Source organism: Polypterus senegalus, chromosome 9, assembly GCF_016835505.1.
Source record: "Polypterus senegalus isolate Bchr_013 chromosome 9, ASM1683550v1, whole genome shotgun sequence".
NCBI lineage: Eukaryota > Metazoa > Chordata > Cladistia > Polypteriformes > Polypteridae > Polypterus > Polypterus senegalus.
In genome coordinates, this window is record NC_053162.1 from 68,928,264 (window position 1) to 68,950,350 (window position 22,087).

General features: G+C 37.6%; 1 protein-coding gene across 5 annotated transcripts in view; it reads left to right on the forward strand.

Moving 5' to 3' along the window:
• The window catches only part of LOC120535385 (adhesion G-protein coupled receptor G5-like), a 119,982-nt gene extending 98,344 nt beyond the window's left edge, over window positions 1-21,638 (forward strand). For all 5 annotated transcript variants that reach the window (XM_039763192.1, XM_039763193.1, XM_039763197.1 and 2 more), the window contains 7 exons: window positions 271-313; window positions 845-945; window positions 8,232-8,347; window positions 9,849-10,108; window positions 13,504-13,594; window positions 17,814-18,073; window positions 21,113-21,638. In XM_039763192.1, coding sequence (XP_039619126.1) covers window positions 271-313; window positions 845-945; window positions 8,232-8,347; window positions 9,849-10,108; window positions 13,504-13,594; window positions 17,814-18,073; window positions 21,113-21,219 — 978 coding nt within the window. In that variant the 3' untranslated portion in view covers window positions 21,220-21,638. The remainder of the gene's footprint in view (window positions 1-270; window positions 314-844; window positions 946-8,231; window positions 8,348-9,848; window positions 10,109-13,503; window positions 13,595-17,813; window positions 18,074-21,112) is intronic.
• The last annotated feature ends 449 nt before the right edge of the window (window positions 21,639-22,087 follow it).

Genomic DNA, 22,087 nt, shown 5'->3' on the forward strand with positions numbered 1-22,087 from the left:
GATACCCTTTACTCTAAAGCTTCTATACTCTTGGCTTCCTTTTAACATTTATTAAAAATGTGAAAGTATACTAATTTTTTTATGATATTGGGGTAAGCATCTACTAAAATTTGAAATTGCACTTACATGTTTGTACTTTATTAGGGATATTTGTGGTTCTTGCATCCTTTAAACTACTTTGGCCATACTGTATTTACAAGAGAGTATATCTGGGAGAAAGAAAGCGAATCATCACCTAAAAATATGACTTTATTTTTTCTTACCTTGCAGAATAAGACAACCCAATGTGTATTCTGGGATATAAAGAGCAAAGGTTGGTTATACAATATACAGTAAAGCACCAAAAGTGCACAATATGAAAAAGTTTTAAAATGAGCACAGTATTTCCATTTGACTTCTCAGTTTGTTTACTAATCGAAAGATTAATATTCAACAAAGGTCATTATATTGTCAAAAAAGTGTGTTTCAGAAGCCAGTCTATTAAAGGGTACCCAGATTTACATAGGACCTGTGGTTTTCAATTTATTTCTAGGGAAAACATGCAAACTCCATACTTACAGTGACTAGAGGTCAAAGTCAGGTCCCAGAAAATGTATGGCAGTAAATCTATTTCAGGCAACTCTGTAAACATTTCTTAGAAGTGATTCATTCCTTTACACATCAGTCTAAAATAAAGTATTGATAAAAGCCAGATGTGTGAACGCATATATCATGAGATCCTTTGTGCACAGAAAGCGTAAGCAAGGTAGACATCGTAGAATACAGTACAGTTAGGCTGAGTCTCTGATCATGCTAGAATGCATAATGTTCTGGTGACAATAACCGATTTGTCTTACTGTTTCAGATAATGAAATGTTTTGGAATAACAAAGGCTGCGTAACTTTTCAGAAAGAGAGCTCGACCGAGTGTCACTGCAATCACCTAACCTATTTTGCTGTACTTTTGGTGAGTGTTCCTTTTTTAAAATGCTACATTTACAAAAAGACGTCTAGGGTTAATAGTGTACTCTAGAAATAATTACACGCAATTAGAGATCCATATGATATAAGTGAAGGGCAACATATTGATTCTGTAAATTATTTGACTGTTTTATTCAATTTGCAGTCATGGAATCACACTATAGTGGACTTCAGATTTGATATTTGTTTAGAATGAGTGGCTGGCTGATAAAGTAACTGAAAACTGGTTATTCAAAAAGCAGGCTTTCTAGCTATGCCTTGTAGTATTTTTCTGCTGGCCCCTTTGACAGATTTTCCCAAAAATGACAAGCATTCGGTATTTCTCTTTTGTTTTCTGTATAAATGTACTGTATAGGTTTGTCTAAGGTTTAATCCTCAAGATTGTTTTTACTTGGGGTTTTTTTATATATTTATGGCTTTGCTATATAGGATTTGGATTTAGGAATTTTGACAGCCTAAATTTTGGACTCTTGATTTTTGTATTTTTGTCCTTTTTGAATTTTGGATCTATAATAATAAAAGTAAATATTGTTAATAATAAAGCACATTAAATAACAGTCATCTCTAGCTGTCTCACAAAATAATTAAAAGCTATTATAAAAGAAAACATAAAAGTAAAAAATATAAACAAAAAACAAACATAAAAAACAAATAGAAACAAACAGCATGGATAAAAATGAGTCATTAAGGATTACCAAATGCACACTGAAAAAGTTGAGTCCTTTAAGTTTCTTTTTAAAAACAGCCAATGATGCTGAAGACCAAACAGATTGTGGAAGACTGTTCCATAATGGTGGACCAGCACAAAAAAAGCACAGTCACCCATAATGTGCAGCATTGTCTGTGCCACAACAGAAAGATTAGAAGACCTTGACCTAAGAAAGTCAGTGGGTATACGTACAGTACATTGAGCAGATCCTGGAGATAAGCAGGAGAAACAACACATTTGTAGACAAGGAAGAGGAGGAAGATCTTGAATTGGATCCTCCCCTTTAAAGCCAATCAGTGAAGGGGTGACAAAATGGGGGTTTTATGAGTGCTGGCAGGGTTGATGTTACCGGTGGGCCAGGCCTCCCCATCTAGACAAATCTGCCCCCCAACAAATTTTTCAAATAATTGATTAGATATGTATAGACGTTGTTAATGCTTGTGTTTAACATGATAAAAAAAACTACAGTAAAACCTCAATTATACATCGGGGTTGGGACCGAAGCTGTGACGAATAAGTAAAAAGATGAATAACAGAACAGCTACTTTAAAAATTATATATTGTAGATTAGTAAATAGTCATATTTATTTACAAAACAAAATGTAATATAGTATTAAAAAAAATAATTAATTCATACTGTATAATATTGTAACAACCAGTGTAATAAGGAATCACAACTCAGAGGCTCTGCAGTTTTACGCTTCCAAAACAATAAAAGAAAGCTTTTCCAACCATATTTGTTTATCTCCCGCCATTCGCGTTCCTTTTTTCTCTATACTGCAAACACTCCTGCTTATTGTCTCTGGACTCCCTAATCAAAACTCCCTTCCGCCACACCTTCTTTTTACTCCTAGCTTCTCAAGTCACTCATCTCAAAAGGTGCATCTGCCCTAAACAGAACACTTCATCCAGTCCATTACTTACAGAATTCATTCCAGCCTTTCTGCTCCCCAAATGGCACATCACAAGCTTCCTACACGTCGCAATATATTAACAAAATATAATATAACAGAATTTAAAAAGAAAATTACAATACAGGAGAACATTAACATTAATACATAAACATTACCATCAGTGGTTTCCATTTTCATCACGTTTTTCAACTTTGTCGGTATCACACTTTATATCGTTCACCGTTGTTCTTCCTACTCCGTAAACTGAAGTAATACTTGAAGCACTTTTGCCGTTTTGTAAACATTTAATAATTTCATTTTTTGTGACAATTACAACACTACATGCTTACATTTATCAGCCATAACAATGTATTAATTATAATAAAAGAGATTAGGATTACTTATAATAAAAGAGAAAAGTTACAAAATGATACTAAAACTAAAGGTACGTTACTAGCACTGTGGTTTCGAAATGCAGTCTGACACGTGGTGCTGGGGAAGAACACTACATGCTAGCAGAAGGGAGAGCTGTTCAAGTATGCAGAGCTTGCAGTGTACCACACGGCAGTAGTAGTACTGTAGGTGCTGGCATCCACATTTTTTCTTTCCCTGACGGTTAACAGAGATTGACGTTAATTGAGTGACGCATAAGAGGTTTTACTGTACTTAATAAAATGAAAATGAATACAAATTTTAGACAAGAGGTTTTACTGTACTTAATAAAATCAAAATGAATAAAAATTTGTATTTATTGAAAATGTGATATGTTTCCTTGAAACCAATTGTCTAAGATTTGGCATCATCTTAGTTTTCTGTCAGGTGTTCCCAATTCACGTTTTCCAGATGCCTACAAAATTGTCACTGCAGCAGTACAAATTGTGAGTTTTTCCATTTTGTACAGTCACTGTGGGGAAAAAAATGTAGGAATTCAATTTAGTGCTGGGCACATAACAAAAAGAAAGAACTGGTTTACCTGTATGTTAAAATGTGATTAGCTTTAAGTTTTGCCATTTGTGAAAGACATGTCCCTGCATCCAAACTGTAAAAGATTTTAAAACACGATTCACTCTTTTAACGCAAAACTAATTTTAATAGCAAATCATCCTGCAATATATTGTAACAGCTCCGCCACAAGTGCATTCTCCTGATATTCAAAGTCACCCACAGTACAAGGTGTTGCACAGGTAAAACAGTTTGTGCTGGAGCTCTTAAAGCTGCACCACTCATCATATAGAATGCCTGCCATTATATGCCACAAACCTTCATATGTCAAGTTTAATCGCAGCTCACAAGTTAATACTGATTTATGGTGCTTTTTAAATTTTATTTTTTATTTTATTTCAAGATCTCTAGTTGCGCAGTACTTTGTGTTAGTTTTCTGTATGCATGCCTTGTTTGTTTGATCAACACAAACGCTGCACAGTGTGAACCTGTATGAACTGTGCTGAGGTTCTGTTTGCTTTCATCTATGTTGTCTTTGCAGCATCTGGCATATTTGTTGTAAATCAATATTACTGTACATTTTATTTGTATTGTATTTACACAGCTGCAATCTCCGCCCCACCCTTGGAAAAATCTAGTGCCACCTGGCTATATTTGTTTTGGTGCCAACTCTGAGTACCAGGATATGTTAATGTATTTCTTGGTACGCATACAGCACTGTCTTCAAACATATTGCAGTCTCTGGATGGTTTTAGGGAAGGCCAGCAAAAAGAGAATTGCAGTAGTTAAGACAGGGTTAAATAACTCATTTTTCAGCACCCTGCATGGATCAATATAGTCTAAGTTATGTTTCTTAACTTAGAAACAGAAGTTCTACAAATTGTGGCAATATGGCTTTCAAAAGAATTTGCGCAGTCAATAATGGCCCCTAAATCTGCAACCAGAGAGTAGACGGGAATCAAATGGAGATTAATGCTAATTGAGAGCAGATTTTTTTTATCTGGCACATACAGGTGCTGATCATAAAATTAGTTGATTTATTTCAGTAATTCCATTCAAAAAGTGAAACTTGTATATTAGATTCATTCATTACACACAGACTGATGTATTTCAAATGTTTATTTCTTTTAAGTTTGATGATTATAACTGACAACTAATGAAAGTCCCAAATTCAGTATCTCGGAAAATTTGAATATTGTGAAAAGGTTCAATATTGAAGACACCTGGTGCCACACTCTAATCAGCTAATTAACTCAAAACACCTGCAAAAGCCTTTAAATGGTCTCTCAGTCTAGTTCTGTAGGCTACACAATCATGGGGAAGACTGCTGACTTGACAGTTGTCCAAAAGACGACCATTGACACCTTGCACAAGTAGGGCAAGACACAAAAGGTCATTGCTAAAGAGGCTGGCTGTTCACAGAGCTCTGTGTCCAAGCACATTAATAGAGAGGCGAAGGAAGGACAAGATGTGGTAGAAAAAAGTGTGCAAGCAGTAGGGATAACCGCACCCTGGAGAGGATTGTGAAACAAAACCCATTCAAAACTGTGGGGGAGATTCACAAAGAGTGGACTGCAGCTGGAGTCAGTGCTTCAAGAACCACACGCACAGACGTATGCAAGACATGGGTTTCAGCTGTCGCATTCCTTGTGTCAAGCCACTCTTGGACAAGAGACAGCGTCAGAAGCGTCTTGCCTGGGCTAAAGATAAAAAGGACTGGACTGCTGCCGAGTTATGTTCTCTGATGAAAGTAAATTTTGCATTTCCTTTGGAAATCAAGGTCCCAGAGTCTGGAGGAAGAGAGGAGAGGCACAGAATCCACGTCGCTTGAGGTCCAGTGTAAAGTTTCCACAGTCAGTGATGGTTTGGGCTGCCATGTCATCTGCTGGTGTTGGTCCATTGTGTTTTCTGAGGTCCAAGGTCAACGCAGCCATCTACCAGGAAGTTTTAGAGCACTTCATGCTTCCTGCTGCTGACGAACTTTATGGAGATGCAGATTTCATTTTCCAACAGGACCTGGCACCTGCACAAAGTGCCAAAGCTACCAGTACCTGGTTTAAGGACCATGGTATCCCTGTTTTTGATTGGCCAGCAAACTCGCCTGACCTTAACCCCATAGAAAATCTATGGGGTATTGTGAAGAAGAAGATGCAATATGCCAAACCCAACAATTCAGAAGAGCTGAAGGCCACTATCAGAGCAACATGGGCTCTCATAACACCTGGGCAGTGCCACAGACTGATCGACTCCATGCCACGCTGCATTGCTGCAGTAATCCAGGCCAAAGGAGCCCGAACTAAATATTGAGTGCTGTACATGCTCATACTTTTCATGTTCATACCTTTCAGTTGGCCAACATTTCTAAAAATCCTTTTTTTGCATTGGTCGATATTCTAATTTTCTGAGATACTGAATTTGGGACTTTCATTAGTTGTCAGTTATAATCATCAAAATTAAAAGAAATAAACATTTGAAATACATCAGTCTGTGTGTAATGAATGAATCTAGTATACAAGTTTCACTTTTTGAATGGAATTACTGAAATAAATCAACTTTGTCATGATATTCTAATTTTATGATTAGTACCTGTAGTACCCAACAGAATAGGTTCCCCAGTTTTTAAATAAATAATCTCAGCACTCGCAGTTTAAAGAGGGGGCACGGTAGTGTGGCCGGAGCGGTTCTCAGACATGACATGCTGCAGGTGTTTCCTTGCTTATGTGTACAGGTTAGGAATCGTCCACATCTGTAACTGATGCTGGGGACAGCTAATCGCCATACCTGAGCCGCGTCCCCATGATAAATAGGAGAAGCGCGAGTGCGGAGGGGGGAAGACAGAAAAAAAAACAGAGTGAGAGAGCAGTATTTGTGAGAGTGGACAAGCCAGTCAGCCGTGAAAGAGAAAGCAAGTGATCGGCACAGATGGGACAGGATTGCTTCCACTGAGGTTTTTAGAAGAGTGGGTATGATCGGGGTAAAGTCTGCCCTAGGGATCCGAGGGATGGCTTTGAATGCGAGAAGGAAGATGGGAGGACAACTGACCCCGAGCGACAGTGTGGGGTTCAAGAGGCAGATGGGAGCATGAAGCGAAACCGGCATCGTCACAGTGAATTTCTGATTATCTGACACACACCAGCTCACGCTGTCAGGAGCTGCATTAAGTAAAAGGTTCAGATTCCACTGACTGGGTTAGGCCACTTGTGTATAACAATAGTGACAGAGCAAACTCAATGTTGGTTAAAGTATAATATTTTTGTGAATATGCTTTGAGAAAGACTGTCATCAAAAAAAACAGATTTTTCAGACCATCAGTAACTGGCACAGAAAAGCTTCCAAATAAAGTGCATCAGCATAATATCTTTCCTAGTGGATAATATGCAACAGAACGGCTCAGAATGTAATTTTCCCATTTTACATTTGAAATAATTAAAAATGTTGACTTCCATTGTGGATAGTGCATACATGTGTGTCTCTGCTCCTTCTAACACAACTGTTCTTTCTATATATTTTGAGGAGGTTCTTGATAGGTTGCTAATAGCAAGGACTTCACCAAGCTGGTACATGGCATTGAAAGTCCTATACTCACATCCTCCATAATGTATGTAGACCCACACAGGCAACAGGACAGTCAGTATGGAAAGGCAGGGTCACCTTGGGGTGGGTCCTGGAGACCATAGAGCAGAAGCCCAAAAGTCCCAGGGATTTCTGACACCCTATTTTTAACAGGGGTGTATGTGTGGGTGTGTGGATAATGGATAGGCATGGAATTCTGGTAGGAAGTAACAAAATAGTTATGTCAGTAATGGGTAGAGTGACCAGACATCTCATTTCTTCTGGGACAGTCCCGTTTTTATGCTTTGTGTTCCAGTGTAATAACTGGAATATGACAAAATATCCTGTTTTTAACAGGATGGTCATTTCAATAGACGTGCGCAAAACTAAATTCACAAAAAAACCCACCTTTGATTTAATATACGTCTAACAATTCGCATACGTCTCTTTAAGGGAGAATACCACTTTTTGATTTAATACACGTCTAAAGTATTTATTCACCTGATACTTCATTGCTTGATTTTTAAATTGCGTCCCATTTTGGGACTATGAAAGTCTGGTCAGCCTAGTGATAGGTGTCTTTTTCCTAAGGGTCTGAGGATGTAGTGATAAAGAATTGACGGGTACAATGGTAAAGATATTTCTATATATGAAGATTATGAAGGTAAAGGACTGTGATACGGTTTTCATATTTGCAGTTGGAAATCTACAGAGGGAACAAATGAATCACTTATCTTAAAAAAGGCTTTATTCCTACAAGGAATCATCATCAGAGGAAAATGATTAGCCTTACAGGAACTCAATGCAATGTATATAGCAAATAAGGAGGGGAGAATAGGTATAGGTAGATGGGGGTTTGGTGGGGAGATGTTTGGGCACTACCAAATGACAGAGATCAGGAATTTTCAATCCACTAGACTGACTATATTTCCAGTTTATTGTAGATGGTTTTAAAATGTCAACTTTCTCCATCAATTTTAGTGGGATGGTGAGTTTTCTGCTATGTAATGGTGAGCTGGTGTCTTATTGATTGTAAAACAGCAGTTAAATATTGAAACCAGCAATATTCACGGAAATGATATAAGATGAATGTATTATTATGTGTTTTATTTTTATTTAGCAAAAGAATATTCTTTTATCCTATGTAATCAGAACTGTCTTTTTCATTTATTTTAGCAAATATCCAACAAGCCTGTGGCAGATTTAAAGATCCTCACGTACATCACTTTATGTGGCTGCTTCATTTCAGCATTTTGCTGCTTACTTACTTTTTTCCTCATCTGTTGGCAAAGGTAAGTACATTTTTTTGACTTTCACATCAGCAGACCAGTCAGAGAAGTATTAACTATTGGTCACTTCTGACTGAATGACATTCCAATTTCTGCTTGTACTATCTTGCCTTCTTCCCCCATACCTTCACTGCCTCAGTTGTGACCTCTTTTCTTCCCCAAAGTTACAGTATATGTAGTTTTCAATTTCATACATCCCGTTCAAAGTATGAAGACCTAGGGTAGAGCGGCCTTTTTCATTTCTTCAGGCATCAACTAAAGGGGCCTCTCCAGATTCTAAGACTTACCAGACCACACCTGTACCACTGGTTTTACTACACCTTTATCATCCCATTTCTACTGAAAGGCCCACATAACTAGAACTGCCCCCTAGACTGCCAATGCCTCTGCAAATGAAATAAGACCTTGGTAGTAACTATCTCTTGTGGCCACCAGAGGGCATTCCAGCCATCCAAACCCTGACTTGGGCAGACGTAGGCAAACGTTTTGCTACACAGCACACGTTTATTATAGTGGAGAAGCACTTTTCCCTCACTCCCTACAACAGCACAGTTCAATAACAGTCTAAGCACCAATGCACAGTTCTTCTTTTTTCCCTTTCTCTTCCGTGTTCCTCCTCCACTCCTCCTCTGGCTAGCTTTGCCCCCTTCCACCCGTCTCTGGCTCTCCGAGTGAAGTGAGCCCCTCCTTTTAAGCCGCACCCAGGAGTATTCCAGGTGGCTCCTTAGGAAGGTCTGGAATCAGTCCCAGGTGTGACGGAATTTCCAAGTAGGGTTCTGTAGCTCCCCCTGGAAGCCCCCACGGAACCCAACAGGGCTGTGCCAAACTACAACTCCCTTGGAGCACTGCGGGAATCCAAGGTGCCGCTGCAACCCAGGAGAGCTGCCATCTAGCACTCCAGAGAAGGCAGTGTCCTGTGCATGTCTGCTCCCTGGCTTCTGCCAATATATTGGCCTCCTGACTGGGAAAAGGCCGCAGCCGTCCATCACACTCTGGACACATTTGCTTCTTCTAATTGCAATGACCATCATTGATCCTTCTAATGTCATGCCCGTTGCACCTGTTAGCAGTGGAAACCTGGGGCGTTGACTGCTCTTACAGTTCCCAGTAGTACCGATATACTCTCCTACTGACAACACCTTCCATGCCATTCTGAAACTTTGTCTGCTCTTCACTGTCAATCACACCATATGTATTAAGAGCGAGATGCCACTTTTGCTGTTGGGTCAGTGCAAAATGCCAGATGTTTTCAGATAACATTTATTGAATGCTATTGACATGTATTTTTTGACAATAAAGGTATTTTTAGCAATAAGTTTACAATATACATTAAAAAAGGTATCCAACAGGTTAGCTTTAAACTTGACAAAAACAACATCCAGAGAAGAATTTGGGTTTAAATTGAACGTAAAAATATGCTAAGAAGTTAACAAGTTGCCAGAAACTGAATTTTGTTTTACAAAGGCAACGTTTTCTAAAATTTCCTGTTTTCTAAATGCTTTAGGGGCAGAAGTACAGAAAGATTCATCAACAAGAACTTGACCTGCGCCCTGTTTATGCTCAATACCAGTTTCATCATCAATGTCCTTGTCAACTCTGACAGTGAGCAACTATGTATATTTTTGGCTGCCCTTTTACACTATTGCCTGCTCTGCACTTTCACGTGGATGGGAATTGAAGGATTTCACCTTTACAAGAAATTGTGTGTTGTGTTCAGGAATGAAGGCCCATATTACTTGAGATATCTCTGGGCCTCTGGCTGGGGTATGTATTTTTAAAAAAAGTACAGCAAGAAAAATGTGTAATTTGGATTTTTGCTTCCTAGTTCAGTCCATACTTGCTCATACATGCTCAGCTAAATCCAGTTAAGTTCTAAGTTAATCGTTTAATCTCATGCATACACTGTGGGATTTTTACAAAAAAATAAAGTGGTATTTTTATACATTAATTGTAATAGTAACTGAAAAGGCTCAGCCTAAAAATATTGCACCTCTCTAAAATGTAGTCATTTATTATCAAGTTTTTATTCTGTCATTTTGTTATGTTAGATAGATAGATAGATAGATAGATAGATAGATAGATAGATAGATAGATAGATAGATAGATAGATGAAACAATTTTAAAATTTGCCAAACTTCTTCATCCTGAATCCTGACACAAATTAATCAAAGTTTTGCTGGCAAGGAGGTCTGTTATTTGAACAAATCTATAATTAATCAAGAAGACTAATTAGAAACTGTTTCAGTTTAGGTGGCTGTTTATGTCTGCAGCTGATTCAGTGCTAGCAGAAATATGATTGTCACGGTCCCACATCATATCACAAAGGCACTATAGTATGCATTTTACAAAACAAAATCACATCCTGCTAGGCATCAGTTGAACTGAATTTATCAGGGCCACGTGATGCATTTGTAGTAGAGATCGAACGTACAAATCTCATATTTTTCAGTGAGTAAAATGCCATAACCTCTTAATTCCAACAATTTGAAAGCTCTGCTTAAGTTTGTCATTGAATATCAAAAGAAGGGTGCAAAGTGTGAAGGATACTTCTACTCAATCACTGTTGTCAGCTTTAAAATTCTGGTCCCTTTTCACATGGAGACTCCAAATTTGGACAAACATTTGACTGTGCTTTTCATCAAAAGAGAGATCTCATCTCCACCAGTGTGACCAATGAGGTTATCAAGTCATTTCTATAAATGTAGTCAGCCAGTGTCAGTGACCATCATATGACCAAAGGAAAAGGTTGTGACAGACCACTGCTGTGATGCTAATGAACCCTGTCAAATGTTAACCTAGGAAACAGGTATTGTTTGCTCCAATCAATGCTCTGTTTGCCCAGAGGGGACTGGGCGGTCTCTTGGTCTGGAACCCCTACAGATTTTATTTTTTTCTCCAGCCTTTGGAGTTTTTTTTGTTTTTCTGTCCACCCTGGCCATCAGACCTTACTCTTATTCTATGTTAATTAATGTTGACTTATGTTTATTTTTTATTGTGTCTTCTGTTTCTCTATTCATTTTGTAAAGCACTTTGAGCTACATTTTTTTTGTATGAATATGTGCTATATAAATAAATGTTGATTGATTGATTGATTGAATCAATCACAAATCACATTTTATATGAATAGTCTATTATTATTATTATTATTATTATAATAATAATAATAATACATGCAACAATATCAGAAATATTCAGCTCATTTAACATTCAGCATCTAATGATAACAGAAAAGGCATTTGGAAGAGAATCATGTTGTAAAACCCAATGTAAATAGTCTTTTAAGACTATAAAAAGTCCATTTTTAGACACAGCTTGTAAAAGAATTGAAACAAACAAATAATCAGCCTCATCTTCAAGTTTTTTGACATAGATAGTGTAGCTAATCTAGAGCATCAAACTACCATACCATTTGCTAAGACGGCTTAATTCTGAGCAGGGTCATAGGGGGCTGGAGTCTATCCCAATAAGCATAGGGTGCAAAACAGAGACAATCCCTGGCCAGGGTGCCAGTCCATCACAGAGAAGGGTGAATGCTGAGCAATTTATTAAGGTACTTTTGAACCATTTAGGAAACTCTCCTAACCAAATCAATTGTAAATATTCTTTAAGAGAAATACCTAATCAAAAACAATACAGAAACAATAGAATAAAAAATGGATGTCTGTGTCAAGCAGCTTTGCATGTTTAATTACAACAAATGAGTGATGTACTGTACTGTAGTCCATCGTTTTGGTGAATATTGTGTAGTAACTTCCTTAATTGACCATATTTTAAGTATTCTTTACTCCTTTGATCTACAGTAGATTTACAGTTTTTATTTTGCAGCCACCTGTAGCTATAGTTATGTGTGATTTTTCACTATCTTAGATAAACATGAAAAAGAAATATCAGAGAGAAATAATTAGTTAAGAAGTCTAATAGTAAACAGTCATTTCATTCAATTGCTGTCATTTTACAGTTCAAACTTTCTTAAGGGTAACAGCGTCTCCTGGCTTTTATTTGAAGGAAACTTAAAATTTTTGAACTAAAGTAATTACATATATAAGAATATCTTTTGAGTATATCATGATTTGTGAATTTAAAAAGCCTCCAGACACTTCTCTGTTATGTCTTTAGGCCTATTCCCTGCTAACATAACCTAACATTCCCAAACCTGGTTAATCCATGTACACTCACCACACATCCAAATTGGAATTTCAAATTTTCTAGCACACACAGAGCCACAGAGAGAGAATCTGGTGGAAAACTGGAGTGCTTGAAGGGAGGAAAACCCAACACAGACAGTGGAAGAATTTGGAGTTCAAACCCAGGACACCATATCAGGGAGTCATTTGTGCCAGCCACTGTGCCATTTGCATTCTGGTTTAGCACATATTTATGTTATGCCTTTTCACTGCATAAATACCAGTCTCTTATTCCTATTTAACCAATTATAATTACAGACATTGTTGTAAATCACAATTCATCCCACTGTGCCGCACTTCATAATGGTGTCATGTGCAATTTTGCCCTTACTAAAACATCTCCCTTCTAGTGCTGCTTATAAAAAGTGACATAGCTGCAGAATATCAGATTAAGTAGCTCAAATATACTGAACACCAATCTTTTCCCAGATAATCAAGGCCACGTTGCACATCTTTATCAAATTTTGTGGAAGGAAAAAAACTGAAATAGGTCTCGACATTGAGGAAATACAGAACAACAGGCACAGTTGAGTAAGGAGTGTAATTAAAGACATCCATCCAGTGGCGTAGCGTACGTGTCAGCCGCCCGGGGCGGAGGAAAATTTTGCCGTCCCCTTATTTAGGTATTTCAGTTTAAAAGACTAAAATATACAGTAATTCTTTGCCGCCCCCTAAAAGTGCCGCCCCCACTACACTACGCCACTGCATTCATTCACCCCGGTTAAGTGTGTGCATAAAATGAAAACTAACGCTGCAGTATTCCAAAAAACATGTCACTTTCTCATTTTACTTGTTCAACAAGGCTATGTAACAGCTCCATTGCCTGATCCTGGCACATAGCGTAAGCCAGTATCGACTTTGATTAGGGCGACTACAAAGACAAAAGTATTCTCAAACATGTGCATTCCACTCCATTTATTTCTGTAAATGTGATTAAACTGTACTGTACAACTGTATACCTTTTTGTTTTTTTAGTGCTTCCATTGATTGCAGTGGTCATAAGTGTGTCCACTAATGTTTATGGCTGGTATGAGATCCAAACTGGACAGAATACAAAAGTAACAATGTAAGTATACTAATGTTATTAATTAAAGATAGAAGTTGGAGAATAAATTCCCTTGAAGAAACATAGAATATGTTAAACATAGCATGCAGTCTACATATTGTGCACAGAGAAAGCTTGTCACTATATGATCCTCAAACAAATCACAAAATAGAGCTGGAAACATGGGATGAAAATAAGAAATCCTAAATGAATCAAAATGCTTAAAGCATTACTATTTTTTTTTCACAAATTCGAGTATACTTTGCATTTCCTCCATAGCTCCCATTTCAGCTATGCATGACTATCCAGTAAGCTGTAAATGAGTAATTAAATGCAGTGGATCAGTGCTGTTCTGCTGCTGCCGTCTACAATCATGGATTTGCACTTGTTCAGAACTGCCTGTGTGTGCCTAAGAAAGAAAAGCCCACTCTGTTTATCTGCTGTTTACTTCTGAATGTACTTCCTTACTTGGATTTTACATAAGAGCCGAGATGGAAAATGTTGCTCAGGGAACAGAGCAGAATAAGCTACTAATTTAGAATATGAAGTTTAATTTTAAAACTCTGCACAACAGTTCTGTGGGTGAAACCCCAGGTATTTACTTTGTTCAGTTATTATTAAAGTACCTTGTTTTTGAAGAAATGCCTCCATGTTTAGTCAAAATGGCAGAGAAGCAACAAGACAGGAGTCATTATACACAGAAGACATTGAAATTATTCAGTTACTGTGATAAATTTGCAAGCAATCATTTAGTTTAATTTTGTTTTTGAGGTTTCAAGAACAGGCTTGCAACTGTAGTTAGATTTAATGTGAATGTGAGGATCAACACATCAGTCTTACATATGCAGTAAGAACTGTGAGTACGGGACTGTGTTCTGATCAGCAACAATGACAATAGTAATTGAATGGTGAAAAATTGAAGTTGAAAAGAAACAAGGACTAACAAAGGGCAGGCAGAGGTTTAATACCAAAAAGACAATAAATCAAGTACCAAAAATGTCATTCAAAAATCAAAGTTAAAAGAAACATGTAAATACGGTATTTGTTAATCCTGATTCAGCATTTGAACCACTACAAAGTATTTTTATACAATATACATAATATTGGAAATGCACAACACTGGCATTTATACCATAGCCATAATGGCATCACACACTCCTGGTTGTTCTGTCTAGCAGTCGCAGAAAGCCGGTTAACAAATGCCCCAAAATAGCAGCACCCACAAGAAAAACAAAATGACACTCTGGCAGAACATCATTTCTTTCTAATAATGTTAAAAACACACAAAAACAAAAAACTAACCATTAGCCTCTTTGGTCTCCAAAAGCCCCAGAAGGTTGTCTTGAGTATTTTTGAATAGCAAGGAATAGCCGCAAAAATGAAAAACAAAACAAAAAAAAAAAAGATTTTTCAGGTAAGAAAAATAAGTTCCAGACAGGCTTTGAATAGCACGTGTATGTAAACATTTACACAGTCACCCAGTAAGTCTATAGTGCAAAACAATTAACTTTTTACTGTTAATGTAAAACCTTCATGTACCTGTCTTTATTTTGTATAACTGAAAATTTACATTTTACTATTCTGAGAAATCAACAAATGGGTTAGTAGTCCAAATAGAGGTGCATCTAAATAAAGATCGAAAAGATCATTTATTTCTGTAATTCAGTTCAAAAAGTGAAACTCATATATTATATAGATTCATTACACACAGAGTGATATATTTCAAGTGTTTATTTCTTTTCATTTTGCTGATTATGGCTTATAGCTAATGAAAATTCAAAATTCAGTATCTCAGAAAATTAGAATATTACATAAGAACAATAAATGATTTTTAATACAGAAATGTTGGCCTACAGAAAAGTATGTCCACATACGCATTCAATACTTGGTTGGGGCTCCTTTTGCATGAGTTACTGCATCAATGCAGCGTGGCATGGAGTTGATCAGCCTTTGGCACTGTTGACGTGTTATGGAAGCCCAGGGTGCTTTGATAGCGGCCTTCAACTCGTCTGCATTGTTGGGTCTGGTGTCTCTCATCTTCCTCTTGACAATACTCCATAGATTCTCTATGGGGTTTAGGTCAGGTGAGTTTACTGGCCAATCAAGCACAGTGATATCATGGTCATTAAACCAGGTATTGGTACTTTTGGCGGTGTTGGCAGGTACCAAGTCCTGCTGGAAAATGAAATCAGCATCTCCATAAAGCTTGTCAGCTGAGGGACGCATGAAGTGCTCTAAAATTTCCTGTTAGATGGCTACACTGACTTTGGACTTGATAAAACACAGAGGACCAGCAGTTGACATGGCTCCCCAAATCATCACTGACTGTGGAAACTTCACACTGGACCTCAAGCAACTTGGATTCTGTGCCTCTCCGCTCTTCCTCCAGACTCTGGGACTTTTATTTCCAAATGAAATGCCAAATTTAGGAGTTGGACCTCTGAGCTACAGTCCAGTTCATTTTCTCCATAGCCCAGGTAAGATGCTTCTGAGGTTGTTTCTGGTTCAAGAGTGGCTTGACACAATGAATGTGACAGTTGTAGCCCATGTCCCGGATACACATGTCTGTGAGTGGTGGCTCTTGAAGCACTGACTCTGGCCGCAGTCCACTTTTTGTGAATCTTCCCCAAGTTCCTGAATGGGCTGTGTTTCACAATCCTCTCAAGGCTGTGGTTATCCCTGTTGCTTGTGCACCTTTTTTGCTCATTTTTCCCTTCCATTCAACTTTCCATTCATATGCTTGGATACAGCACTCTGTGAACAGCCAGCTTCTTTAGCAATGACCTTTTGTGGCTTCCCCTCCTTGTAGAGGGTGTCAAAGACTGTCTTCTGGACAACTGTCAAGTCGGAAATCTTCCCCATGATTGTGTGGCCTACTGAACCGGATTGAAAGACCATTTAAAGGCTCAGGTCACCTTTGGATGTGTTTTGAGCTAATTAACTGAATGGAGTGGGACACCATGAGTCTACAATTTTGAACTTTTTCACAATATTCAAATTTTCTGAGATACTGAATTTTGAGTTTTCATTACCTGTAGACCATCCATCCATTATCCAACCCGTTAAATCCTAACTACAGGGTCACGGGGATCTGCTAGAGCCAATCCCAGCCAACACAGGGCGCAAGGCAGGAAACAAACCCTGGGAAGGGCGCCAGCCCACCGCAGAGTACACACACACCAAGCACACACTAGGGACAATTTTGAATCGCATGTGTTTGGACTGTGGGAGGAAACCGGAGTACCCAGAGGAAACCCACACAGACACGGAGAGAGCATGCAAACTCCACACAGGGAGGACCCGGGAAGCGAACCCGGGTCTCCTAACTGCGAGGCAGCAGCGCTACCACTGCACCACCATGCCACCCCCTATAGACCCTAATCATCAAAATGAAAAGAAATAAATCACTCTGTGTATAATAAATCTATATATGACTTTCACTTTTTGATATTCTAATTTATTGAGATACACCTGTATGTTAAGCATTTAAACAGACTCCTAATGGTGCCAAGTTTACCATTCAACTATTAACTACATTTTTATCTTCAGAATCACAGTCTTAATAACTCAAAACAAGAGCTCTTTATAATAAATCTTCATTTGGCATAAAATTCAGGTGTGTTCAGAGGCTTTTAAAAGTTGTTTTATTTTTGTAGTCATTTCATCAAAGAGTTAACAGTTTTTTATGTATTAAATATCTCTGTAACATTGAGCTATAGTAAATAGAATAGAATTACATGTATTAGTAGAGTATATAAAATAAGTTTTTAATGCCATTTTACAATATAATGTGGTTAAAAACAAAGCCCAGCAATGATAGCCGATTCCAATTTAGGGATGAAGAAATTGCTTTAATTGATGTCCTCTTGTTAGTTGTAGGTTGTGGAGGGTCTGTGGCCAACTACAGCTCGCATTTCTTCCTTTTTTATCAAGAAGTGCTTGATGGAGATTTAGAATCTGTGTTGAAGGGATATTCATGAGTACTGTGTAGCTTCTAACAGGCAGACTGGCCAGAATGAGCAGATTACTTGATACTGGGCAGAATTACTAATTACTACTATTACTAATTTTAACTTTCCATTATGAAAGTGCCGCACTGAATTTATTCATGTTAAATGTGATATATATTTTGAACCCTTCTTTTGTTATTCAGTTTCAGCTCCAGTAAGTATGTTTTCCACGAATGATATTTGGTTTATACTTAAACTGATTTTTGTGTTTGTGCTTTATGGTTTTACAGGTGCTGGATGAAAATTCAGTTGGCCCATTACATTACAAACGTGGGGTATTTCAGCTTGATTTTCACTCTAAACCTAATTATGCTGTGTACCACAATTTATCACCTGGGAACCGGAAGTCCATTTAGAAAAGCTGCAAAGATTTGGTCAGTTTTGGGACTTACTGTATTGTTGGGAACTTCATGGGGCATTGCCTTCTTCAGTTTTGGAGGATTGACAAAAATTGCGCAGTATGTCTTCACTATCTTGAATTCTCTACAAGGTAAGCAGGGAGATATTACAGCTGGGTCTGTAGTACTGCCATAAGAATTGGAATTTTTGCTACTGGTTTAACTTATAAATAGTCAGGCACTGAACATGTAAAATGCAGTACACGTGTACCACATAGGATAAGGCTGACAATAGAGTCACGGCACATTGTTGGAGTGTACTGAGCAAGAACATGATAGAAATTACTGTCGCATAATTCTTACATATTAATGTCAATGTCAATTTATTTATATAGCACATTTAAAACAACATAGTAATGCTGCAGCCAAAGTGCTTTATAAATAATATAGAATATATTATAATAATATAGAATAAATATAAATATATTAAATAATAATAATAATAAATATATTATAATATATTAAATATATTATAATATATTAAATATATTATAAATAAATATAATATAGAATAAAAAGAAAAACCAAAAACAATAAACAATAAAACATAAATATTACTAAAGGAAGGACCTTTAGAAGCAGGCCTGTGAGCCTGGGCTTTTTAAATAAAAAAAAATCATTTTGGATATAATACCCCTAGAGTCTTAAGAAGAAGGTACAGTTCTGTAATATATGAAGATATGAGGTTATTTAATTAACAAATTCAATAATGAATGACACTTTGTTGAGGCTCCCACTTCGCCTTCCTTCCTCTGTGGATGAAGCTGCTAGACTTATTTGCTTCAGTGTTCAAAACAAAATACAAGCTAGTTATAATTCCTATGTTAAAAAAATGTGCAGTTAGTATTGGATAAGACAGAAATTCACCAAACAAAAGTCTTCACACGCTTTTTAAAGGGAGTCCGGATTTCAAATGGAGGCAGGCAGCATGGGCGCCGGCAGGGGGGTGCAAGTAGGTGCACGTGCACCCCCCTAGCTTTTGAAAAAAAAGGAAATGGAGAAAAAAAATAAATCTTTCAATAATAAGAAAAAACGCGAAAAAATAGTTTTTATTTTAAATTTTTAAATTACAATTAGACATTTACATTTTACAACTATACATAAACAATCATTCACTTTGTTTCTAAAAGAGCATTTCAAGCCTTCTTTTTTGTTGTCCAAACTTGTCTACAACTTTGTCGATAAATTTTGGACAATTATTTATTCTTTTTTTGTGTACACTAAGCATACATAATCCACTTAATCTATCGTCACTCATTGTAGATCGGTTCCAAGTTTTGACGCGCCGTAATGTGCTAAAAGATCTTTCAATACTGCAGGTTGTTGCAGGAATTGCACGTGCACCTACTTGCACCCCCCTGCCGGCGCCCATGTGCACCCCCCTGAATTAAATCCTGGCGGCGGTAATGGCAGGCAGCCCATTCCACCAGTTAGGAGCTACGCGTGAAAAGAGTCGGGACTGATGATGGCATCACCATACACCATTTGGCACAGAAGGAGCATAGAAGCCTCAGAAGTGCCTCCATATATATTGGTGACCACTCTGTAGGTGAGCATCAAGGACTTGAACTTAATACCTGCTGCTACAGGAAGCCAGTGTAGTGATCTGAAAACAGGAGTGACATGACGCTGCTATGGCTGATTGAACACCAGACATGCCGCTGCATTTTGAATCATCTGCAGCGGCTTGGTGTCATGCTATAAACGTTGATTGTCACAAATTAAGAGTTATAAACCCAGCATAACAAAAAAAAATAATAAACAATATGACAGCTATCCACATAGCATATTTGACAGATATTCACAGAACAGCAAGACATGCATCTGCTACCCTGCTCTGATAGTCTGACTGCATGCACTTCATTGATTAGAATATTGGTTAAAGTTTATTTATTTTACTTTACAAGAAGCAATTTCCTCACAGGTTTGTCTGCCCTTTGACCACCCACTCCCAACCAACCTGCGTCCATTCACAACTTAGTCCTGAGCTGCAAAACCTTCTGGTCAAGAATTTGAATAATATGCATTTATCATTAAACATGATATAAAATAAGGATAATTGCTTATACAGTAATATTAATAATAATTCTTTGCATTTATATAGCGCTTTTCTCACTATTCAAAGTGCTTAGCAATTGCAGGTTAAGGGCCTTGCTCAAGGGCCCAACATAGAAGAGTCCCTATTGGTATTTAGGGGATTCTACCATTCAAATGTTTGGTTGTAAAAGTATAGCCAAGACATTGCTGATGTGGCAAGTGGTTGATTTGCAATTTACTATTTACATAGGACAGTGGCCATTTGCACTGGGTGTGACGAGGATGGACAGGATTAGAAATGAGTGCATTAGAGGGTCAGCTCAAGTTGGACGGTTGTTGAGACAGGCGAGATTGCGTTGGTTTGGACATGTGCAGAGGAGAGATGCTGGGTATATTGAGAGAAGGATGTTAAAGATAGAGCTGCCAGGCAAGAGGAAAAGAGGAAGGCCTAAGAGAAGGTTTATGGATGTGGTGAGAGAGGACATGCAGGTAGTGGATGTAACAGAACAAGATGCAGAGGACAGAAAGACATGGAAGAAGATGACCTGTTGTGGCAACCCCTAACGGGAGTAGACAAAAAGGAAGAAGAAGCAAAGCCCCATTTCCAGCCACCATTAGTCCAGTGCCCTAAGGTTATTAGAGAAACCTTTGTAATTGTGTTAGCCACGTTGAATCCTGTTATTCTGTCCAGTGAAGTAAGTCAATTATCTTTTCTACGGTTGAAAGGTAGTGGCATTTCTAGAGTTCAAGTCTGGATGACAAATGGCCAAAACTAAATAGCGTTTTGCATGCCTGTGCACTTACCACACGAGTCTTTGTAAGCTGGCTATTAGAATAATGACACTCATACAGGAAAGGCTCAATGAGGTAAGAGCGGTGCTCACTGAATTGTAGGCACTCACTATCACGTTACCTGTTTAATAAATAAATGCCTTAAGGTATACCCAACAAATAATAAGATGTAGGATGGAAAAGAGGCAATGGTCACTCACCACCATGAATCCTTCATGGGATCTTAGTAAACAAACAAGTCCTACATATGACATTTTAAACTAGGGGTTCACTTCTCTTTTTATTTCCCAATTCTTTAACAGGTTTCTTCCTTTTCTTACGCTATTGCTTTGTGGTAAAGACGACAAGGACATCCAGGTATGGGACTTCTACATCTTCAACAACAGAGGGAAAGCCTTTAAGCTCATAATCATTTGAAGACAGCGAGGTGTACGTCTGCTGTAGCATTGCACTTTCTTCTTGGAATTGGATACATACAGATACATAAATCACATGTGTTATTGTGTTCAACCGAATTTACTATAAAAAGTAAATTTCATATTTCAGCCAGTAGATGGAGATGCTCAAGCACTTTTGACAGATCTCAGAGTTGCTGGTTTTGTTTGACATGTTCCCATTCCATCTGTAAAATGAAAAGTTTTTATATTTATTGTAATTCATCAGCTGTTTTGTAAACTACATGTGTATTTAAAACGTGCAATTATTTTCTTTTCCTGTACTTCTGGCTGTTGAGTAAATTGCATTTTTATGTTTTTTTGTACATTTGTGCTCTGTAAAGTTGGATTAAATGTGTGTAATTAATAAAGATTTAAAGTTTTATAATGAAAAGCTCTGTATATGAACTGTCTTTCTTTTAATACGATAAAAACCTTGGGACAGCAGTGTCACAAAATGACATCAGGCTTTAAGTGTAGAACGATTTTAAAACCCTTAAAATTGCAGGTTTATTTTCAGCTTTTCTATACTAAGGTGATGGTAGGATTCCTCCATCACAAGAAATGGACTGAGAACTATGCATAAATGTTGTACGTGATTGACAAAAAAATTAATTCATTTCAGTTCACACTTTTATGTTCCAAATAACTAGATTTAGTTTACCAGTGCTGTGACAGTCAGGCACAAACATCGTCTGTAAAAGAAAGGAATGAACACAGCAATCAAAAAATCATCTTCTAAATAATGAGGACTATGTACACTAACTGTGAACACTGTGACATAATATAATACCTCTGTGTCTATTGAAAGAAAAGTTTATATCAGGGGTGGGCAACGTCGGT